The sequence below is a fragment of the Mya arenaria genome, chromosome 9 (genome assembly GCF_026914265.1).
Source record: "Mya arenaria isolate MELC-2E11 chromosome 9, ASM2691426v1".
In the NCBI taxonomy this organism is placed as follows: domain Eukaryota; kingdom Metazoa; phylum Mollusca; class Bivalvia; order Myida; family Myidae; genus Mya; species Mya arenaria.
Window position 1 is genome coordinate 16,699,611 of NC_069130.1, and position 22,017 is coordinate 16,721,627.

At 36.4% G+C, this 22,017-nt stretch overlaps 2 protein-coding genes across 2 annotated transcripts; one reads left to right on the forward strand and one right to left on the reverse strand.

The window, feature by feature from the left end:
* Window positions 1-9,604: 9,604 nt before the first annotated feature.
* LOC128245805 (uncharacterized) lies at window positions 9,605-14,543 on the reverse strand. Its single transcript, XM_052964030.1, has 3 exons — window positions 14,431-14,543; window positions 11,558-12,989; window positions 9,605-11,244 (listed from the first exon to the last, which is right to left on the reverse strand). The coding sequence occupies exons 1-3, from the start codon at window positions 14,431-14,433 to the stop codon at window positions 10,214-10,216; spliced, it is 2,466 nt and encodes an 821-aa protein (XP_052819990.1). The 5' UTR covers window positions 14,434-14,543; the 3' UTR covers window positions 9,605-10,213.
* A 5,188-nt stretch (window positions 14,544-19,731) lies between these two features.
* On the forward strand, window positions 19,732-20,553 carry LOC128245806 (eukaryotic translation initiation factor 4 gamma 1-like). Its single transcript, XM_052964031.1, has 3 exons — window positions 19,732-19,804; window positions 20,058-20,204; window positions 20,396-20,553. The coding sequence occupies exons 1-3, from the start codon at window positions 19,732-19,734 to the stop codon at window positions 20,551-20,553; spliced, it is 378 nt and encodes a 125-aa protein (XP_052819991.1).
* The last annotated feature ends 1,464 nt before the right edge of the window (window positions 20,554-22,017 follow it).

A 22,017-nucleotide genomic window follows, 5' to 3' on the forward strand; every position in this document is an offset into this window, starting at 1 on the left:
TTCTTGTGTTAAAATCTTGATAGTTATGTTAAGTTTATTCTTGAAGCAAGGGCAGCAATTCTTGCTCTATGATCTCTATATCATATGTTATATTTTTTAATTCTTCAAATTAGTCACTTTTAAGGTAATAATTGTTTTTTATCTCTACTGGCCAAAGGCCAGAAGAGCTTATACGATGGTAATTTGTACGTAGTATGTGCGTCTGTGCGTCTGTAAACAATTCTTTGTTAACACAATACAGTTTTGATTGTATCTTGATGAAACTTGTACAGTATCTTCATATCCATTAGAGCTTGGTTGCTTTCGAAAACCAGCCAGATCCGCCCATGCATGCCTAGATTATGGGCCTTGATAATATAAAAAATCAGTGCGCCTGTAAACAATTCCTTGTTAACATGATACAGCCTTCAGTTTTGATTGTATCTCGATGCAACTTGTACAGTATCTAGATATCCATTAGAGCTTGGTTCCTTTCGAATACCAGCCAGATCCGCCTATGCATGCCTTGATTATGGGCCTTGATAGTATTAAAAATGCTATTGTGTAAACAATTGCTTGTTAACACGATACAGTCTTCAGTTTTGATTGTATCTCGATGAAACTTGTACAGTATTTGGATATCCATTAGAGCTCGGTTCCTTTCGAAAACCAGCTAGATCTGTCCATGTATGCCTAGATTATGGGCCTTGAAATAATAAGATTATGGGCCTTGATAGTATAAAAAATATGTTATTGTGTAAAAAATGCTTGCGAACATGATACAGTCTTCAGTTTTGAGTGTATCGCGATGAAACTTGTACGGTATTCAGATATCCATAAGAGGTTGGTTCTTTTCGAAAACAGTGATGTTGACCACACAAACCCAGCCAGTAGAGCATAGGCCCTTTTGGGCCTCTTGTTCATAGGTTTTCTATGTTAGGAAATATTATATCTCTTTATTTTCTTAAAGAATTTCATTTATACTCAATGATAAATCAGAAATGATCAGACTTTTCCATTGAACTACTAGTACTTGTAGACCATTGTAATTGTACTATCTTTTTCGTGTTTAGTGAGTACACCTTATATAAACAGGACTGTAACTTACAATCATAGATGGTAAGCCATGCTGTGTTGGATTAAAATTGAGACAATGTTACTGTAGGCTCTTTATAAGTACTTTTATCAAATCCTCATAATTTATAGTAGTTATATATTTTATTGGATGATGCGCTGTCTGTAGTTCCTGTGCCTTACACAATTGCTTGTGAAATCAAATTATGTCTCTGGGGTCAAAACTCGCTATTCCATGAGGTTTCCTGTGGACTTGTCGAAAACCTTCTTGTCTGACACCGCTAGGCCGAGACCTTTAATAATTTGTTATGAGCATCATATAGTGGTCCTCTACCAAAATTACGCCCCTTGGGTCAAATTTGGTCCCACCCTTTTTGACCTACTGTCTTATTTTTGAAACTACAGCGAAGAAATTTGACCATGTTTACAATTCTGTAAACACATAACAATGGGCGTTTTTGTTGGTAATAAACTGGTTTCGGTTTTTATTTCGGTTTCACAAACTGTATTTGTTGTCACAATTTCAAATACAATGTAAAACCGAAACCAGTTTTATCGTGTGTTTTTTAACAAAAACCGAAACCAGTTTTTGAAACTATCGAAACCCCTACTGGAGGCGGATTCATCGATTCATTCCATCCGAAAACTAATTTACTTTGAAAACAACATGGCGGTAATTGATCAACCACGTTTGTTGAAACTCAATGCTTTGTTATAACAATGCCTTACATTGGACAAATGAGATAAATGGAAAAGGTTCTATTAATAATTGTGTATTAATATATCACTTTATATGCTCCGCAATGTTCTTGAAACTGTTAAAAAAAACATTTATTTGTTACTTCAAGCAAAATTATCAAAACCGGTTTCGAATCTGCTGAGCCATTGAAACCAAACTGAAACTGGTTTGGTATCAACAAAAGCGCCCAATATTGTGGTTGGATGACCTCGGCTGTGACTGCCTACTTTCTTATTTACAATGCTACAGCAAAGAAATTTAAAATATACAAATATCAATATTGTCCTCGGATGACATTGACTGTGACTTTTTGACCTACTTCCTTTTTTAAGGTGTAGCAATAACATATTGACCATGTGTACCGTTTTCAAAACATATATCAATGCTGTGGATTACCTTTATTGTACATTTTGGACATCTTATTTTTGAAGCTACAGTTTTGAAATTTGGAGCATATGTACAGCTTTGAGAACAAATATCAAGCTAAATTGATTTCAAAGGTTAAACTCTTTTACTCAGGTGAGCGATTTAGGGCCATCATGGCCCTCTTGTTTATTTTTTTATTGGAAAGAGCTATTTTTTGCGAAAATATCTGAAAACCAATGATATAAGATTGCTGAAAAAAGATCAGATCGCAGGTTTTCATATTTTCGTTCGAAAATTAATGTTTTATGGCTTAAACCGTTACCAACGGTTTAAGAAAAAGGCATAAACATCAATTTTTGAACCTAAATAAAAAAAAATCTGCGATCTAATTTTTGGTCAGCAGTCTTATATAACTGGTTTTAATGGATTTTCGCAAATATTGGCTCGTTCTAAGACAAAAAAAATAAAAAAAGTTGTCAAAACGTTCAATCTGTGAGAGTGCAGCTTCAAAAGTGCAAACATTCTTTGCTTGCTTACAGTAGAAATGCTCATTTTTGTGACAAGTTATGAGGGTTGATCCAGAATTACGTGGAATTTTTTAATAATTCACATATCATTGAACATAGAACATAGAAAATTCACATAATTACAATACATATAACATATCTGGTATAATTCCTGAGATTTTATAAACAAAATGATTTAGACGATAAATATAGAAAACATGTAAGAAGTCCACGTAATTCTGGATCACCCCTCGTATGTCACTTATGTTTTATTGCTGTTGTCGTATCTTTTGTATTTGTGTGAAACATCAGCCGTTACTACAGGATGGTATGAATTGTAAGCATGATAATGCCATTAAATAATAGGTTGAAAATGAAACCCATTTAATAGATAATATCATAATTGCAATTCTATTAGAATGCTTTTGTTTTAAATATTGAGCATAACACGGATTTGTTTCAACCAGCTTAAAATAAATATTCATACATGAAATAAAATATCACCACATGATGACAATGGAAAAACAAATATACATGGATTGAATATATTTTTGTTAAAGGTCTAGTTTAAGGAATGTTTGGCATGATAATCCCCTGCTGTGCATCTTCTCCTAATTGCACTGGTGTCAAAGTAGGGGCAAATTTCCTGTGTATTCATTTATTGGCTTAGGGCCATTTAGGGTGCATTTCTATATTACAACTTTCCAAACTGCACATCAGGATACTCAGATCTGAGATCTGATAGGAGATATCACGGCAAGTAGATTAAGATCAATACACAGCGGTCGTGTACTGTACACGGATGGGGGGGGGGGGTCACTTATAGGAGGCTTAAACTAGACCTTTAAACAAAGAAAGGTGGTCATTTAGAAAATAAATATAGAAAACACAAACGCATGAGCGATAAACCAATGATAAATTATACGCAGCCACCTTACCTGTTATGGCCTTTATTTGAACGATCAATATAAAAGACATTTCTACTCATCTGTAGGTTCTTGAGGACACCGAAGGGGGAAACAGCAACTCTACAACCACACTGACAGAAATCGCGGACCGCCTACACGATCTTATCGTTGTGCGGCAGGAGGATAACGCGACGGTATTAGCCTGGATCGAGTCTAATGTGAACGATGCAACCACTACAAACACCCAGTTTATAAGGGAGCTTATGACTGCAGTGTGTCAAAGTGCCATTAAATATGGAAGCCCTCCAAGGCTTCCATATTATGGAAGCCTTGGAGGGCCACTTTTGAGTTTCGACTTACGGGTACTTTTGACTTTTGACTTTTGACTTTTGACTTTCGACTTATGACTTTTGACTTTTGACTTAGGCTATGCATTATACACGTGCTCCAGAAGCTGAAGGGAACTACGTTGATTTCAGGTATGTAACCCCTATTTTAAACGTTTTCTCTGGCACATACACTGTGAATTAAAATGATTTTAATTATTCTTGCTCAAATACTTAATATCGCATATATTTAATTGTGGGTTGTGACGGAGGATTTTGTGTGTGTGTGTGTGTGTGTGTGTGTGTGTGTGTGTGTGTGTGTGAGAATGAGTTCAGTAATCTGTTGACTATGTTGTTAATGTTTTCATGTTTTTAGTGGTTATACATGTTCTATCTTTCTCAACACAAACTCTGATCTGACAAGTTATATCACTTTTAAGACGTTCACAGAGCCAGTATTAAACATGTATAGCTAGGTAAGAAATAGACTGCATTTTTACCGGGCAAACACAGAACCAGCATTAAACATGTATAGGTAGGTAACTTTACCAAGCAAGCACAGAGCCAGTTTTAAAAATGTTTAGCTAGGTAAGAAATATACCATTAATGAGTACTTCCTTTTTGAAGACATATGGAGTACTTTGGACTCAATAGTGTTACCTATGTTGTACAATGTAGAGAATAATATCATATATATAAACATGTTTTTCAGACACAACTACTCGACTGAAAAATATGAAGATGACAACTTGGATAGTGTTCTATGTCTGTTTCATAATACTGCTCGGTATTGCCCAAGCTACTGTGCCAAGGTACCTACCACCAACATCTATAACAGACAAAACTCTGCTCACAGTAGAGTACTTTCAGAAAGGCTTTAAGATCTATGAAATTGTTGCATTTTTACTGACACGACATGGCATTATAACGTCATTGAGGACAGTAAAGAGGATACTTAAACGCTTAAATTTGAAACGACGTAATATAATATATACACCTTTGGAGATTGTGTCTGATGTTATAAACAGAGAAATACAAACAAGTGGACAATGCATAGGTTACCGTACAATGTGGCGTCGGTTAATGCTGGATTACAACATGTACGTCAAAAGGGACGACGTCATGGAAATAATGAGAGCGCTGGATCCAGTTGGTGTAGAGCTGCGAAAAGCACATCGTCTCCGCCGGCGAGTATACTTTGCCAAAGGACCCAATTTTGTATGGCATATAGACGGTTACGACAAATTAAAGCCATATGGATTTTGTATTCATGGTGCGGTGGATGGGTTTAGTAGGAAAATAATATGGTTAGAGGTTTCGGACTCAAATAATGACCCACGCTTAATTGCAAGATACTTTTTAGATGCATTGAATGAGCATAAAAAAGTCCCTCGAATACTACGTTCTGATGGTGGCACGGAAAACTGCATTGCTTTACTTTTGCAGCAATACTTCCGGCACGATGCTACTGATCCGTTTGCTGGGGCTCGAAGCGTTGTAGTTGGAAAAAGCACATCGAACCAGCGCATTGAGAGGTGGTGGGGTACATTACGACAAAATGGAATACATTGGTGGATTAACTTTTTCAAAGACTTACGCGATACAGGGACGTTTAATGAGCTGGACGCAATACAATGTGAGAACTTAAAATTTTGCTTTATGAATCTCATACAAACCGAGTTAGACCGGATTGCACAGCAATGGAACGTTCATGAGATAAGGGAACAAACCAATTCTTCGGTTATTGGTGGAAAACCTGACACACTGTTCTTTATACCAGGTCTGTTTGAAACTCACGACTTCGGTAATGCAGCGAACTTGAATGACGTAAATGTTTGCAAAGACATGTATTCGCGTCCAAAAAGACACTGTGAGGAATTCAAAGAATTAGCACATCTTTTGAAGCCAGATCTACAGATGCCATTGGACGCTGAGTCAGCACTACGACTGTATACTGAGTTGAACAATTTAATTTCGAGAATTGATTAAACATAAATACCCATTGTACTAATGAATATTGCATGGGCGTACGTTATTGATAAAACTACTTTAAGGGTACTGCATATCAGTTTCGAAAAATGGCGATTAAAAATCAGAAAATTGTTCTAAACAAGAAAAGGTCTTTGAAAGTTCTACCATTTGACTTGCTTATATAGTTGTTTTAAGGCATAAATAAAGCTGTAACGTGTCTCAGAAACTGCTTATGCGGCTTCTTATATGGTAGGTGCACTGTAGTTACATTAACCCTTTACTCCATATATGCATTATACTCCTGTCTACGCCTGCTTTCTGGTCAGGATACATCTTGTTTGCAAATATGGAATATCATAGAAATTAAATCTTCAGATTCGGCTATGACAATAATATTCATTAGTTTATGTGCTACTATAAAGATATATTCAATTATATACTCATGGTAGGTGGAGACTTGCTTGAATATTCATATAATAAAGAGTTCAATCATAGTTGCCTCCATAAAAACGCATGCAGATCACTGCGAGTGCGCCGGGAATCGCATTTGTTCAGTCTGTGAATGAATTGGGTCAGTCTTTACTCCTTGAATATTCAAGAAAGACTCCGCCCACCATGACTATATAATTTAATATATCTCTATAATGGTACGTACTTGTTATAGCCAATTGTGATGAATTATTTCTAGGATATTGCATATTTGCAAACAGGATATAACCTGATTAGGCAGCCTCTGTAGGAGCGGCGTGATCTGGGTATACCCTGTTTGCAAATGAATAGAAATAGTACATATGGAGTAAAGGGTTAAGGTTAAAACAACAGTATGTCTAAAGCGAAAGTCTCGTGGTCCTTATCCTATATCACGAAAGAGTTCAACTCCTTTCATGCTAACCGCGGCCACAATAATGTAAAATAAGTATGTAAACAGTTTGGATCGATATCAGACGCCGTGTAATTCGGATTCTGATCAGGATTCAAGCTGCTTGATACTCGGCCAACAGTTCTTTTAAATTGGAAGCGAACTGGACGACGTTGAAGTAGACGAGATTACCAGATGACAAATAAGGGTCAAAGCAATTGTATGTATAGCAAAAGTCTCGTTTGAATTTGATTGGCTGTTTATGTCGTGGGAACGAGATAAAAAAACACTTTCGTTTTCCCCCGAGTTAAAAAAGAAAATCGGGATCGTTTTCCCGAGGTTATTTTTAATTTGAGAAAAGAAAGTTCGTTTTCCAGAGTTATGTTTTTGGTATATCCCCCGCACAGTCCCCACCCACTCATTCTCCCATTCATTCCGTATGCAACTTGCATACGGAATGAACGGAATAATGAGTGGGTGGGGACTGTGCGGGGGATATTCCGGTATATTGCCGGTATATCGTCAACCCCCCCTCGGGATGTCATTAAGTCCATTTCGTTTTCCCGAGGTTAATCTTTTAAAATATATTGCACATGTCACCTCAGTGCCACCGTAAAATCTAGATCACTAGGTCATTTAAAAAAATTAAAAAATGCTTATGAACACTCTAGCGGTTGTAAATATGACCCGATCTTCATAACACAGCATTTAAATCACACTCTTAAACTTCCAATACTACATTTACTTGGTACTTTATACACAAGTGAGTTATGAGTTGTGAGTTATGAGTTGTGACTTGTGAGTTACAACTTAAGATTTTATTCTTAAATGAACTAGAAATATCACTAAATTTGATTAATACCCCCACAGCATCCTTAAGTAGATAAGGGCAAGGTTTAACAATAAACATAACAAATATAGAAAGGACAATAACTCCGTAATTAAGCAAATTAGAGTTATGGTTCTCAAGTACTGCACTTCCTCTCATCAAGGTCTATCTTCAGACGAAATTTCATCAAACTAGCAGCTTAAGTATAAGAGTTATGCTCCGGTACAAAATCTAAAGACCAAAAACAACAAAGGGGAATAACTCCTTTAAAAGAGCAAGCATAGTGATGGTTCTTGTGCACTGCACTACCCCCTCATCAAGGTCTATCTACATATGAAGTTTCATCAACATAGCTACAGTAGTATTAAAGTTATGCTCCGGACAAACTTTTGTAGACCGACCGCCAGACCGACCGACCGACCGAAAGGGTGACTCCTATATACCCCCCCCCCCCAAATTTCTATTGTGGGGGTATAAAAACTTTATTATGCCCCCTTCTGAAAAAAGTGGGGTATATTGCTTTGCACATGTCGGTCGGTCTGTCGGTCGGTCTGACCCCTATTTTTATTGGGTCAATAAGTCAAAGGTCAAGGTCATCAAGGTCATTTAATACTGTAATTCTGACCAAATGGTTTCCGATCAATAACTCGTCCATTCTTTCATCTCCAGTCATCATATTTGCTAGGGAGGTTCGTGGTAATGAGTAGAATACCCTTATTATATTTTGTAACAACTTTGTAAATAAACAAATTTGGTCAAGTTCAAACATTTCAAGAGAAAATTGGTTGTTTACAAAGTCGTTTTGTGCGATTCTAGGTTATATCAGTTTCTTTTACAAAATCTAACTCTCGTTGACTCTAGATAGTGTATCTGTCTTATATTATCTAGTGAGTTTTTTATTGATACCACTGGGGTGAGGTTGATGTCCTGCAACTGCCGGAAGCTATTGTTTTAGCTTGTCCGGTAGTAATTAGTCGTAATTGGAGGCTAACATTATGCAGATACCTTCCATTCAACATTGTCAGGTTGCAGAAATACTGTTTTGGATATTTACTATCGATATCGTAGAACTAGGCTGACAAATTAGAATAGACAGTTTAGGCCAGGGAATATAATTTTCGAATTATGACATAGCCCTTAAACCTACAGTCCTCATATTTGGTAGGGAGGTTCGGGATGATGAGTAGATGACTCCTATTTCTTTTGAGGTCAGTACGTCAAAGGTCAATGTCATCAAGGTCATTCATTACTGTAATTCTGACCAAATGAATTTCCGATCAATAACTCATCCATCCTTACAGTCCTAATATTTGCTAGGGAGGTACTTGATGATGAGTAGATGGCCTCTATTTCTTTTGAGGTCAGTAGGTCAAAGGTGAAGGTCATTCAGTACTGTGATTTGATGGCAAGGCTTTTCATGTTTTATAGGTATATATTGCTTGTGACATGATATATGCAAACATACCAACTTTTTTGACCTGTGACCTTGACATTTGACCTACTTTTTATAAGTTTAATCTTGGCCATCTTTGACATACATTAGAAAGGAAATATCTGCTTTTAGGGGGGCATTTGTGTTTCACAAACTCTTGTTTAACTAATGTAACTCAATTGTTTCAAATTGCTACAATGAATTGTTTCAAATTGCTACAATGAATTTCACAAATTAATGGCATTTTGTACAAATGAACCCTTTCCACAACAGGTTTTATTTTAGATCATTTCATCATTGTCTCTACTTTTACAATTTTTAAAGTTAAGTTAAAACTTAAGTAATGATTTGAATTCAAGCATAGGCTCCATATAGTAAAATGCTTCATTTTCGAAAATCTGATATTTCAGAGGCGTCCAGAGGCGCTGGTGTTGAGGAAAGGATCAAATATACAAAACAATATACATGTAAGCCAAAGAGTTTGAGTATTGCTAATGCAGACTTTGACAACATCTACAATAATGCCGATGACTTTGACTGCAGAACAACTTTTAAAAGCTCTCATGGAATAGTCTCAATAGTGTTCAAATGATTTCCAAAAGTAGGTATTTATACAGGTTGTCTCTAAGGTATGTATGGATATAACTCGTAATAACTTTTATGAACTTTTAATGGTCCTTTTTATTTATCTGCAACAAACTAATGAACAAGTCTACTGTTGTATTTTGTATACATGTATTTTAACGATTTCTATGTATACATGTATTTTAACGATTTTAACGGTAACATTTCAAACACTGTATACCTGAATCAAAGGGCTCCTATAAGAGCCAACTGGTCTTGTTTTACACTGTGTGCAAATGTAACAAGTGCACTTTAAATCAGATCTATAATGTTAAAAGATATAACTTTGTGTAAACGGATTGTGTGAAACCTCATTTTAACAAATACCTGCCGTCATGAGAAAATGGACCCTTTTGTCTTTCTACTGAATAACATAAAGGTCACTTGTCTCAAACGTTAATTATCTTTAACACAAAACACAAAGATCTATATAAATCCTTACCAGTATTATGCGATATATGAGGTGTGTTAGGGAAAATAACCTCCAATATAATAGCCAAATGAGGCTACATGTACATTACTAATTGCACAGGGCATTCTAAACAATCGTCAATCTGATAAAGAGGGCCATGATGGTCCTGAGCTGCTCATCACATTTCTTTAAAGTTCATGTTTTAGCGCAACTACAAAGTCTAATGCTGTCGGTCTGTCCTCAATCTGGTATGATAAGCCCTTCTGAATAACAGCCTTCAGCTGCACTGAAAGGGTATGCTCCCTGTCTAAATTACTTAACCCATGTGGCATATCCTTTCTTTGCATTGCCCGGATTATAACCTGGACAGAGTCGTCATTTTCATCATCCTCACTGGTCAAGTCCCATATGGTTTTGGCAGTAAAGAGCTCAACTAATGAACAACAGAGGCTCCAAACATCTGCTTGTGTTCTGCCTCTCCTAGCTTGCAGAAGAATCTCTGGAGCTTGATAAGCTGGAGTTCCTGGCTGTGTCTCTCTGCGATCTGCAACTGTTTTGGTCATGGTATTCATTACCTTCACCTTAGACAATCCCATGTCACAAAGTTTTGCCGTTTCCAAATTTCTCGTCAGCAAAATGTTTTCAGGCTTAATGTCTCTGTGAATAACTATTGGATTATGATTATGTAAATATGCTACACCCTGACATACTTGCAATGCCACTGCATGTTTTTGAGGCACAGTAAATTCGTACTCATTGTCAGCAAAAAGCACATCATCCAAATTTGGACCTGCAATGAACTCTGTGAGAAGATAGAGACAGTCAGTATTGATTGAGTAACCCATCAGTAGAACAATGTTTGGATGCCTAAGATGACTGTTTGTGACAACTTCTTGCAACACTGACTGTTTCACAACTTTCATGCGTTTTATCTTTACTTTCTTCACTGCAATATCTGTTCCCAAATATTCACCTTTGTAAACCTCACCAAAACCACCCTCCCTTATTTTTTCCAATAATTTGAAGTCTCCAAACCTTACATTTAAGTTGTCAGTATTAGCATCCAACTGTGTAAACCCTTTTTTAACTGGTGGTTGCTCTGCAACTAAATTATCAGAAGAACCCATACTCTTTCTTGAGTTTTTTCCAGTAAGCTTAGCTTTAATATCATTTTCATTTTCATCCTTGTCCAGTCTGGTTTCCACAGAATCCACAAATCCTGTTGAAATATCTAAGAATTCAGTTGTAACATCACCCAAAAAACTTGTTTCTGTAACTGTTGAAATAGCATTTGAACATGTACACTCATTTTCGATCAAAATACTTGTTTCGGTAACTGTTGGTGCTTTGTTTACTGCTGCACCATATTTTTCACAGAAATAACCTGTTGAAATGGTGTTTGCATCTGAACCATCTTTTTCAAAGATTACAGCTTGTTGCAGGAATTGTCTGAACAGTCTTTGAACATTTGCCATCTTTTTCACAGATTACATCTACTTTAGGAATTGTCGAAATAGTATTTGTTCCTGTACCATTGTTTACACACATTGCACTTGTTTCAGGAATTGTTTCAGGAATTGTTGGAATAGCAGTTGCCCCTGTGCCATCTTTTTCATGGATTACACTTGTTTCAGGAAATGTAAGAACAGCGTTTGCACCTGTGGCATCTCTTTCATGGATTACACTTGTTTCAAGAAATGTTGAAACAGCGTTTGCACCTATGCCGTCTTTTTCACAGAATACACTTGTTTCACAAGCTGCTGATACAGCATTTGCACATGTGCCATCTTTGTCACAGATAAAAGTTGTTGTTGTTAAACTGTGTGTACCTTTACCATCATTTTCACCCAAATCACTTGTTTCAATAAACGTTTGTGTAACCATGTCTAGGCTAGAATCTGTAGCTGCTGTATTAGAAACGCAATCTTTCAAATCAGCAGTTATGCCAAAGTGTGTGGTGTTCAGATTTTCAGTAACCTCGCTGTCGATTCGCATATCCATGTCATATCTATCTGTAGTTGCGGGCAAAGCTATTTCAACACTCTCTTCAAAGGTGTACAACGTTTCGCCTACTTGGCATTTTACATTATAGACACCAGTGTCATTTGTATGTATCAACATGAGATTAATCCCTGCTGCATATATGCTTTGATCCTTATACCATGTGTAATTAACGTTTTCAGAACAGTTTGTTACTACGCCTAAAACAACTTTGCCTTCATTCATTCCACATATCTCATTAGGTCCATGAAATATATATGCACTGTCTTGTCCAGCGACGTCTTGTGGAAAACTGAGGCCAGACGAAGTTCGCTCCATGTAAACCTTATCATTTACAGCCAGATACGTTACATTATAACCATCTTCAAGAGGGTCGTAATCGTCTATGTCATCAGGAATACCTGATAATTCCCTGCATTGTTTTGTGCTATGACATGTGATAATTGAGGTGTCTCCTGAATATTCTGATGTTTCATTCTTAGTATACTGTACATGCAGTCCTTGTATTGTCTTCCTGTTGGCAAGATAACTCGTTTCACTTGTTTCTTCCAGTGGCTTTATTTTATCATAGGTAATGCTTTTCGTCGAAAGATAAACATGGAATTGAGACGAGTACCTTCCTGTTGACTTCAAAAATTCTTGAAATGTACACGGTTGTTCATCTATATTGCAGAAGCGTTCAATTTTCTCACCGCTGTAATTAGTTAAATTCACTTCCATATCATTTAAATTTCCAAAAGAATTTCTTCCATTCGGAAAAAATAAACGTTTGCCGACTTCAATTATTGATTCCACTGACTGAGGCTCCGTTATATTATATTCCATCTTCCGAATGCCCCCACCTCGTCTTGATGTAATTTGTCTAAAGTCACCTTGACAGTAATGGCGCCATCCGATATGTAGCTTGTACATAGTATGACGGCCGCTAGGTTTCTGTTTTCTCTTTTCCTGTCCTGCAGCATCCTAAATGAAATAAGTAGAACATGTAGTCCTAAATGAAAAAGTAGTAGTAGTAGTAGTAGTAGTAGTAGTAGTAGTAGTAGAAGTAGTAGAAGCAGTAGCAGTTGTAGTATGAGTAGTAGTAGTAGTTGTTGTTGTGTTGTTGTAGTAGTAGTAGTAGTAGTAGTAGTAGTACTAGAAGTAATAGCGCTAGTAGGGCTAGTAACGGTAGACGGTGGAAGTAGTAGTAGTAGTAGTAGTAATGGAAGTAGTAGTAGTAGTAGTAGTAGTAGCAGCAACAGCAGCAGTAGCAACAGTAGTAGTAGTACATGTAGTAGTAGTTAGCAGCAGCAATAGTAGTAGTAGTAGTAGTAGTAGTATAATTGTAGTAGTAGTAGTAGTAGTAGTAGTAGTAGTAGTAGTAGTAGTAGTGGTATTAGTAGTACTAGAAGTGAAGTTGTAGTAGTACTAGTAGTAGAAGTAGTAGTAGTAGCAGAAGCAGTATTATTAGAAGTAGTAGAAGTAGTTGTAGTAGTAGTAGTATCAGCTGTAGTAGTAGTAGTAGTAGTAGTAGTAGTAGAAGTAGTAGTAGGAGTAAAGGTTATAGTAGTAGTAGAAGTAGAAGCCGCCGCAGTAGTAGTAGTAGTAGTAGAAGCAGTAGTAGTACAAATAGTAGTAGTTGTAGTATTAGCGGTAGTAGTAGTACTAATAGTAATAGAAGAAGTATTAGAAGTAGAAGCCGCAGCAGTAGTAGTAGAAGTAGTTGAAGCAGTAGTAGTAAAAGTAGTATAAGCAGTAGTAGTATTGGTAGTAGTAGTTCTAGTAGTAGTAGAAGTAGTAGATGTAGTAGCAGTAGCAGAGCGATAGCAGCATCAATAACAGTAGTAGTAGTATTAGCAGTTGTAGTGAAAAATCCTAAGAAATGGCATATTATATATGTGTTATAATAACTTCTATTATAGATCAATTGTATGCAAAGTTCTACAAAACAGAAATTAACAAGATTGCAGTCTGAAGGACAACTATATTCCCCACCGCCATGTATAAAGTTATATGAAATTCCATCCAGTAGTTTTCAAGTTATGCTCCGGACAAGAAAAAGTAACAAAGGAAAATAACTCAGTAATTAAGCAAATAAGTTATGGTTCTTGTACACTTCACTTCCTCTCATGAGCTCTACCATTGTATGAAGTTATATCAAATTCCATCCAGTGGTTTTCAAGTTATGAAATATGTTATATATATTTGCACCGCTTACAATCTTCTGTTTAGATAAGGAGATAGTGCATGTTTCTACCTGACTTTGCCAACGAACGACATTCATTAAAAGTTGCAGTGTTAACAATTGCTCCGCTTTTTCATCAAAAAATGGAGCTAATAAAGTGGTTTCCAATAAAGAATACCTTGTTATTGTAAGTCGTTCCCCTGCCAGTACCAAGACAAATCTATTTTTAGACATATTTACCATTTTTTCCTTTTCTTTTGGCTCACTGACTTTTTTAGTAGCAGGCACCAGAGCTTTCTTCTTCAGCTTTTTACTACGAGTACGAATATTTTCAATTACTGCTTTAATCCGCTCTCCTCTTTCCTGCAAAGTATGAAGTGTATTAGCTGTACATCTGACATTCAACAAGAATCTGAATTCTGAAAGAAACGACCAGTTACATGTATATATAAATTATTATTTTATTACACAACACGCTCCTTTCGGTTTCTTCGGAAATATAAAAAAAAGAGTAAACTATTCGAACTATTAAAGGCATATGCTACAGACCAGCCACGGTTTTCCTAAAACAACATAGGTAAACGTTGTGCACCGCATCATAATGCTTTAACCTGACGAGGAAGGTAATAACGAGAACGGTTAGTCCGAGGTTTATTTGTCGTAAAGCTTAAAAAAGAAAGAAATGCACATTTACCAGAAAGCCCGATAACCTATTAAATATATACTATAAGGGCGCATAATCCCCAATGCCCGAAGCTCAATATGCTGTAATAATCCAATTAAAATGGTGTTTAAGCATATCAAATGACTAAATAAGTCAAGTACATAGAGGTATTTATCTATTGATAGTATCAATAGTTTCATAGATCTATAAACAGGACTTAAGGAACCAAATTATACTCGGTTCACATGAAAAAGCATAGTACACTAGTAAACCACTGTAATCCACCTAAATAAAAGGGTACTAACAACATCTAGGACGAAACAGCAAAATATGAATCGCGAACGAAAGGTCGAGGATACGAATATTGCATTCTGGTTACGAAACTGACGAGGACGAAACTATTTCCTTACAAGTAGCAGACTTATAACAAGTACTGAAAATTTAAGTGTAGACTCTTGAAGAAGCATATAAATTTACATCATATTCATATATAAGGGACTACAAAACATAGAAATTCTCACATCTATGGCCTTTTGAAAGCGAACAATCGGAAATTTACCTTCACAAAGAGCGAAAGACCTCGGACAAAAGATTAAACCGCCCCAATACTATTTCGAAACAATGCTAAACTGTTCCCCCTTTAGCTTTATTTCATTCCTCATCAACTTGATTAAGTGTGCATTGTCACACCCTATAGAGGTCCCATCGAAACGAGTTACACGGGATCTCGATGAACTTCAACGAATAGTGCTGTCTTTAAAAGGGAGCTCTATTCGTTAAAAACATTTGAAAGCCCACATACAGCTTATTTGATAGTTGTCACATATGGCTGGGACGTACATAATTTAGCAAGGACGTGTTTATACAGCATTAAGTGTGAAATAATGGCCGGAACCGTTGACAGTAGTTCGTGTTATTATCATATATTTTTTGGATCAAAGGGCTTAGGGGACCAAACGCGGCCTTAGGAACCCAGTCCAAAAACAATTGAGTGCGCTATAATTAAATCTATCTAGTTCCTTATGTAGAGCTTTCTTTACAGGCGCTTCAGGTGAACATTTTTACCAGTTATTGAGCAGAACCCGATTTCAAAATCAGCTCACGATGACCTTTGACTCAGTGACCCATTTTCAATTAGGACCAAGTGTCATTGAAATCAATACATTATTTCCAGTGAATATACGACGATTTCAAAGGTAGGTCAATGTGACCTTGACCATTGACCTAGCAACGCTATTCTAGCAACTAATATGGTACTGTATGATGGTGGTCACGCTTCATTGAATTATACTCAGTAGTTTCTTGCGACTTGCGGGTTGCGATACCAATAATTTGTTAAAGAAAGGACTGAAGGACGGACGGACGGACGGATGAACCACGGATGAAATGCGATAGTTTAAATTACAAATTTGAAACTGCAAACGGCAACAAACAATGCTGATCTAAGTGGGTTTAAAACCCGATCCAATATTTAGGCTTTTCATTTATAGATATGTCAGATTGAGCTTACACATGTAGCAAAGATTCCCTGTTCCTGAAATGAATATGTTACAGAAAGGCCTACATTGTGCACTTTGTGACAGAAGAAAAACACGGGGAGCTCTATTCGAGGGAAGCTCTATATGGAGTGACAGTGCATACAAGTCAAAGTATTCAGTGAACTTTGAATTCTGCCCAAATAGCGTTGTGGAAAAGGATCCCAAGTGTTCCTTTCTAGTACATTAGAAATAAAAACCAAACACCATTTGTGCCGGTGTTTTGCATGAACGGTGCCATGCAAACAAAGTGTTTTCGACTCTTCTTTCCGAATTAATTGCAAATTAATAACACACTGTTCGCGGACGTGTGTATATATGTTTTGTTTTCAATTATTTCGCAAATAATACAAGAAAAAACTAAGACAAATGAACTTACTTCTTCTGAATATTCCTTGTCCGCCATCATGAGATGAGGCATGCATCTCAAACGTAATAAGTCAAAAGTCATAAGTCATAAGTCGAAAGTCAAAAGTAAAAAGTAAAAAGTACCCGTTAGTCGAAACTCAAAAGTGGCCCTCCAAGGCTTCCATAATTAAAGGTAGGCAGTAATTGTTTATTCGCTGTGAATAACACAATGTGAATGACATTTTAAATATATGTCAAAGTACATTCTGGTATAAACTACAAACACTCTGTGTGCACATCGAGATTTGAAGAATGTCATATACAGTGTGTGTATACCATGTGATAAATTACGTCATATATGCTACGTCGGAAGGCAACATGCTTAAAATGAAGACTTATAACAAATATAACTTGTTTGACTACACCATTTTAAATGGAACAAAGGGGAGTCTATGCCGCTTTAAGAGCACCGCCTTCGTTTGATTACCGGAGTTTGACAAAGTGATTAGTTTCATCAAACACTTCGACAAACCTGTTTCCAAGAGGATGTTTTGACAGTGCTCCGTCAGATGGCCGTATTGTAAAAAGGTTTGTCAAAGCGTTTTAAGAAACTGAACTCTCAAATTCTGGTCAAAGACCGAAGGCGGGTCTTTGTAGGCGGCGTAGACTGCGCTATGTTTCATTTAAAATTGTGAAGGAATAGTGAAGTAACCTTTGTTTAAAGTCTGCATTCGAAGCAAAATGTTGCCTTCCGACGCATTTATGACGCAATTATCACGTGATATGCACACACTGATAAAGGTCTGTGTCGAGCTCGTCTATTCTTTTAAAGAAAAAACATCTTTGTTATAACTTCTGTCATAGCCTAGTACGTGTCTTTGTGCATTGGTCGTAACTTTAAAAATGTTCAAGACACTTAAAAGTAACTTATTTAAATGTTGCCATGTCTGCGGTGTTGCTTCTTTTATATCCAGCCTATTTTGTAAGCCGTTGAAGGAAGTTTACGACTGGAGCTTGTGGGTTTATGATAAAAGAAAGAAAAACATTTTTGTCTAAAACCCTTCTATCTTGACCACTCAGAACTCCTCGGCCATTTTTAGCTCACCAGAGCACGAAGTGCTCAAGGTGAGCTAATGTGATCGGTCTTTGTCCGGCATCCGTCCGTCCGTTCGTCAGTCAGTCCGTCTGTCAACAATTGCTTGAAAAACTTCTCCTCTGAAACTACCAGTCCGAATTCAACTTAAGTTTACAGGAATCTTCCTTGGGTGACCATCTACAAAAATACAACAAGGGGTCATGATTGATCAATAACAGCAACAACAACAAAATGGCCAAAAAGTAAAAATCTGATAGTTACTAGTATGTAAAGTTTACTCTTGAAGCAAGTGCAGCAAGTCTTGCTATATGGTTTCCCTTTTTGTTGGAGATTCCACTACTTTCTGTTTTTAGTAACAAGGGAATAGATTTTAAATTTTATGAAGTCTTCAACATAGTCACTTCTAAGGTTATTATTGTTCTTTTTTTAGGGTCATATACTAAATATTTATTATACACTTTATTCTTTAGAAAAAAAATCATTTTTACTTCATGATAAATTTAATAATCAGACTTTTCCATTGAACTTCATGTAGATGATTGTAAACTTCATGAAAAATTTTCTAAGCTACAATCTTATCTTCTGTGTGGATAGTGAATAAGCCTTAATGTATTTAAAGAAAAAAAATATTTTGAACATGTGAAGGAAGGTGATGTTGACATAGATGGAAGAAGCAATGATATTAGTGGAAGGTGTTGAATGTGTTCTGATATTAGATTTTAGAGCTTAAAGGAGTTTATTGTTTTTATTGGATGGTGCACTGTTTGTTGTTTGTATATCTATACTAAAGGTTCTTTCATTGGGCAAGCAATTTAACATAGTTTTGTCAGTGTGCAGGCAATTGAACGAAGTTCTGTATATGTGCAGGCTATTGAGCAAAGTCTTGTCAGTGTGCAGGCAACTGAAAAAAGTCCTGTCAGTGTGCAGGTATCTTCACCAAGTGCTGTCAGTGTGCAGTCAATTATCAAATCCTGTCAGTGTGCAGGCAACTGAACAAAGTCCTGTCAGTGTGCAGGTATGAGAATCAAATTCTGTCAGTGTGCAGTCAATCATCAAGTCCTGTCAGTGTGTAGGCAATCATCAAGTCCTGTCGGTGTGCAGGAAACTGTGACAAGTCCTGTCAGTGATTATCCAGGCAACACGTTTGTCCAGTATGTTTTTCAATATTCTTTGAGAACAAATATCAAGCTATATTGATTACAAAGGTTAAACTCTTTTACTCAGGTGAACGATTTAGAGCCATCATGGCCCTCTTGTTATCGAAAACATCCTCGGATGTATGCTGGTACATCAGTAGAAGTAGTTCGTATTTTTTTAATCATATCATTAATTAAATGTAGTGTTTTAGCTTGTATTTATTGATCTAAGTTTTAATGATTGCCATTGAAGTGTATTATTACAAACATAATAAAGATTCCCAAGAGTTAAGTCATTAAGTTTAACTGCTAAATTAAATTACTTCGCGATCTACTTGCAGCGGACTTAAACATACCGATTTCTGAGTATGTAAACCGTCCATGTACATCCGAGGTTGTTTTCGATATAAATGGCCGAGGAGCTCCGAATGTATCTCGACATACAGATACTGGTGGGGAGAGAACCCCCCAGATCTAACACTTGAGGCTGGCATATGTTTGTTTCATCTTCTATTGCCAGCAAACAACTAAATTTTATAACAATAATGAAATAAAAACATTGGAAAAGCATATAGCGCATTGAATGTGTAATGTCCAGAATGTTTATCGCAAAGTCCGAAAGAGGGGCTGAAAAACAGATATGACAGAAGCTTGAAGCTGGTCTGTATCTTTTTCACTAACAAATAAACATGAAGTAAATACTGAAGAAACTGAAATGAGTATAATTATTAACATATTTTGTGGTCTATTTGGTGTCCATAAATGGGCAGAGAAAGAGAAACAGATTGGTTGATTGAGGCTTGCCCATACTTCTTCTTTAACAATAGTTCTGAAAGTTGATATTTTCACTCCTTATTTTGCAGTGAAAATATCAATTGTTGTTATTTCACTGTTAAAACCCCATATTTCATCGTAAAGCATGAGAGAAAATGTAATATCTCTGCACAAACAAGTTCACCTTATCTTAAAATCGACATATACATTTGCTACACAAGTAATTCAGCTTATTAATAACATAATATAACTAAGGGCTGACATTCTCCGAATGAAGAGCAATCTCAATTATTTACATGCATCTTCTTTTATAGGTGAGAAGGGCAAAGAGAAACTAGAGCCGAAGTATATTAGCGTTCGTAACGACCTGCTACAGACTTACATCGACCACAAGCCGGTGTTCGAACTCCAGGCACTTTTTGCTCTGCAGGCGCTTGTGACCAGGCTTGGACACCCACAGGGTATGTTTATGGTCTTATATGAAACTGCATTCCTCTGAATGTTTCATTTTTCTTGTAACCACAATTCGTTGGACAAGAGTGTACCGTCCCAACAAGAGGTATAACTCTGGTGCACTATTATAGTGGAGTGATTCTTTGTGTAACATGTTTCATCTACGATATTCAAGCATATTTTTTCATATTATTTCCAGGTCTTCTCCAGGGTTTCTTTGATATTCTATACGACGAGGATATAATCCATGATGATGCATTGGTTGAGTGGGAGAAGAGCGGGGACGAGCCGGAGGGGAAGGAGACGGCCCTTAAACAAGTTGTACAGTTCTTTAAATGGCTGAGAGAGGCCGAGTAGACATATCAGGGTCGCTCCATGCTTAATATTTAGACTATCAGTGAAGATTAACACTAATATGAATATAAGTCGAGATATGGAGCTTAGGATATTTGACCCGAATATATCCGAGTATTAATCGTTAGTTTAAAATTTGTGATTAAACTTAGCGTGAAAACATGTCAGGATGTGTGATTAAACATGGGACTGATTTAGCATGTGACGATGTATACATACAAGTTTGTTTATGCAGAATTTTTATTTATTAGTATTACTATTTATAAATATAATTAGATTTACATATTTTCTTTTGCATGTAAAGTATTATGGGAAATTTGTGTTGTTGTATGTACCAGTCAATTGGAAACACGCCCCCCCGGTCCGGGGGGATAACCGGGGAAATGGGCCGTGTCATAATATTCCAGGTAGCCCCGCAGTGCCGGGGGAATGTGGTGGTTTTGTGTTTGTGCCAAAAATATCGGGGAATGGGCCTTTTTGCGGGGATTTTACCAGCAGTTCGTCTCCGCAGGGGGGGGGGGGGGGGGGGGTCTTACCCGGTCTTGGCTGGACCGAAAGTCAAAGTCTCCGCTATCCCCCGGACCTTGGGGTCGTGGTTGCAATTGACTGGTGCATTAGCAAATAAATGTTCTGTAGCGAGATATAGATATAAGGGTTAATTTTACCAAGGTGGAATAGAAACGGTAAAAAGGGTTATTCCACTGATGGAACTCTAAAATATACATCCTATATTAATAAAAAATATAATCGACAGGAGATCAAATTAAAATCAAATATGATAAAACAATGGCATTTTTGTTGTGTACGTTTGTAAGTGCTCTTCCAAACAATACGGTGCAAAAATGGTTGTAATATCTATTTCTAAAAATGAATTTGTTCTGATGTCATATATTGTTAGTGGTTTTACAAGTAAGTTAATCAATTTGTCTTTTATGCCTTTGCAACCTCTTGAGAACCATTAGCTGTTCTGAAATGTTTTCTGTAGTTATCTAATGAAAAGTTGATAAGTTTGTCATATAATGCAGCTTTATTATAATTGTCCGTCCTATGAATGAATATTTCCAAAATTATTTCAACTACCTCTATGTACGTATATTCCTATAGGCATTTGATATGTTATAGAATTAGTTCAGATATTTGTTTTGTGTGATCACCTATAGGCATTTGATATGTTATAGCATTTTTTCAGATATTTGTTTTGTTTTATCACCTATAGGCATTTGATATGGTGTTGCATTTTTTAAGATATTTGTTTTGTTTTATCACCTATAGGCATTTGATATGGTATTGCATTTTTTAAGATATTTGTTTTGTTTTATCACCTATAGGCATTTGATATGGTACTGCATTTTTTCAGATATTTGTTTTGTTTTATCACCTAAAGGCATTTGATATGGTATAGCATTTTTTTCAGATATTTGTTTTGTTTTATCACCTATAGGCATTTGATATGGTATTGCATTTTTT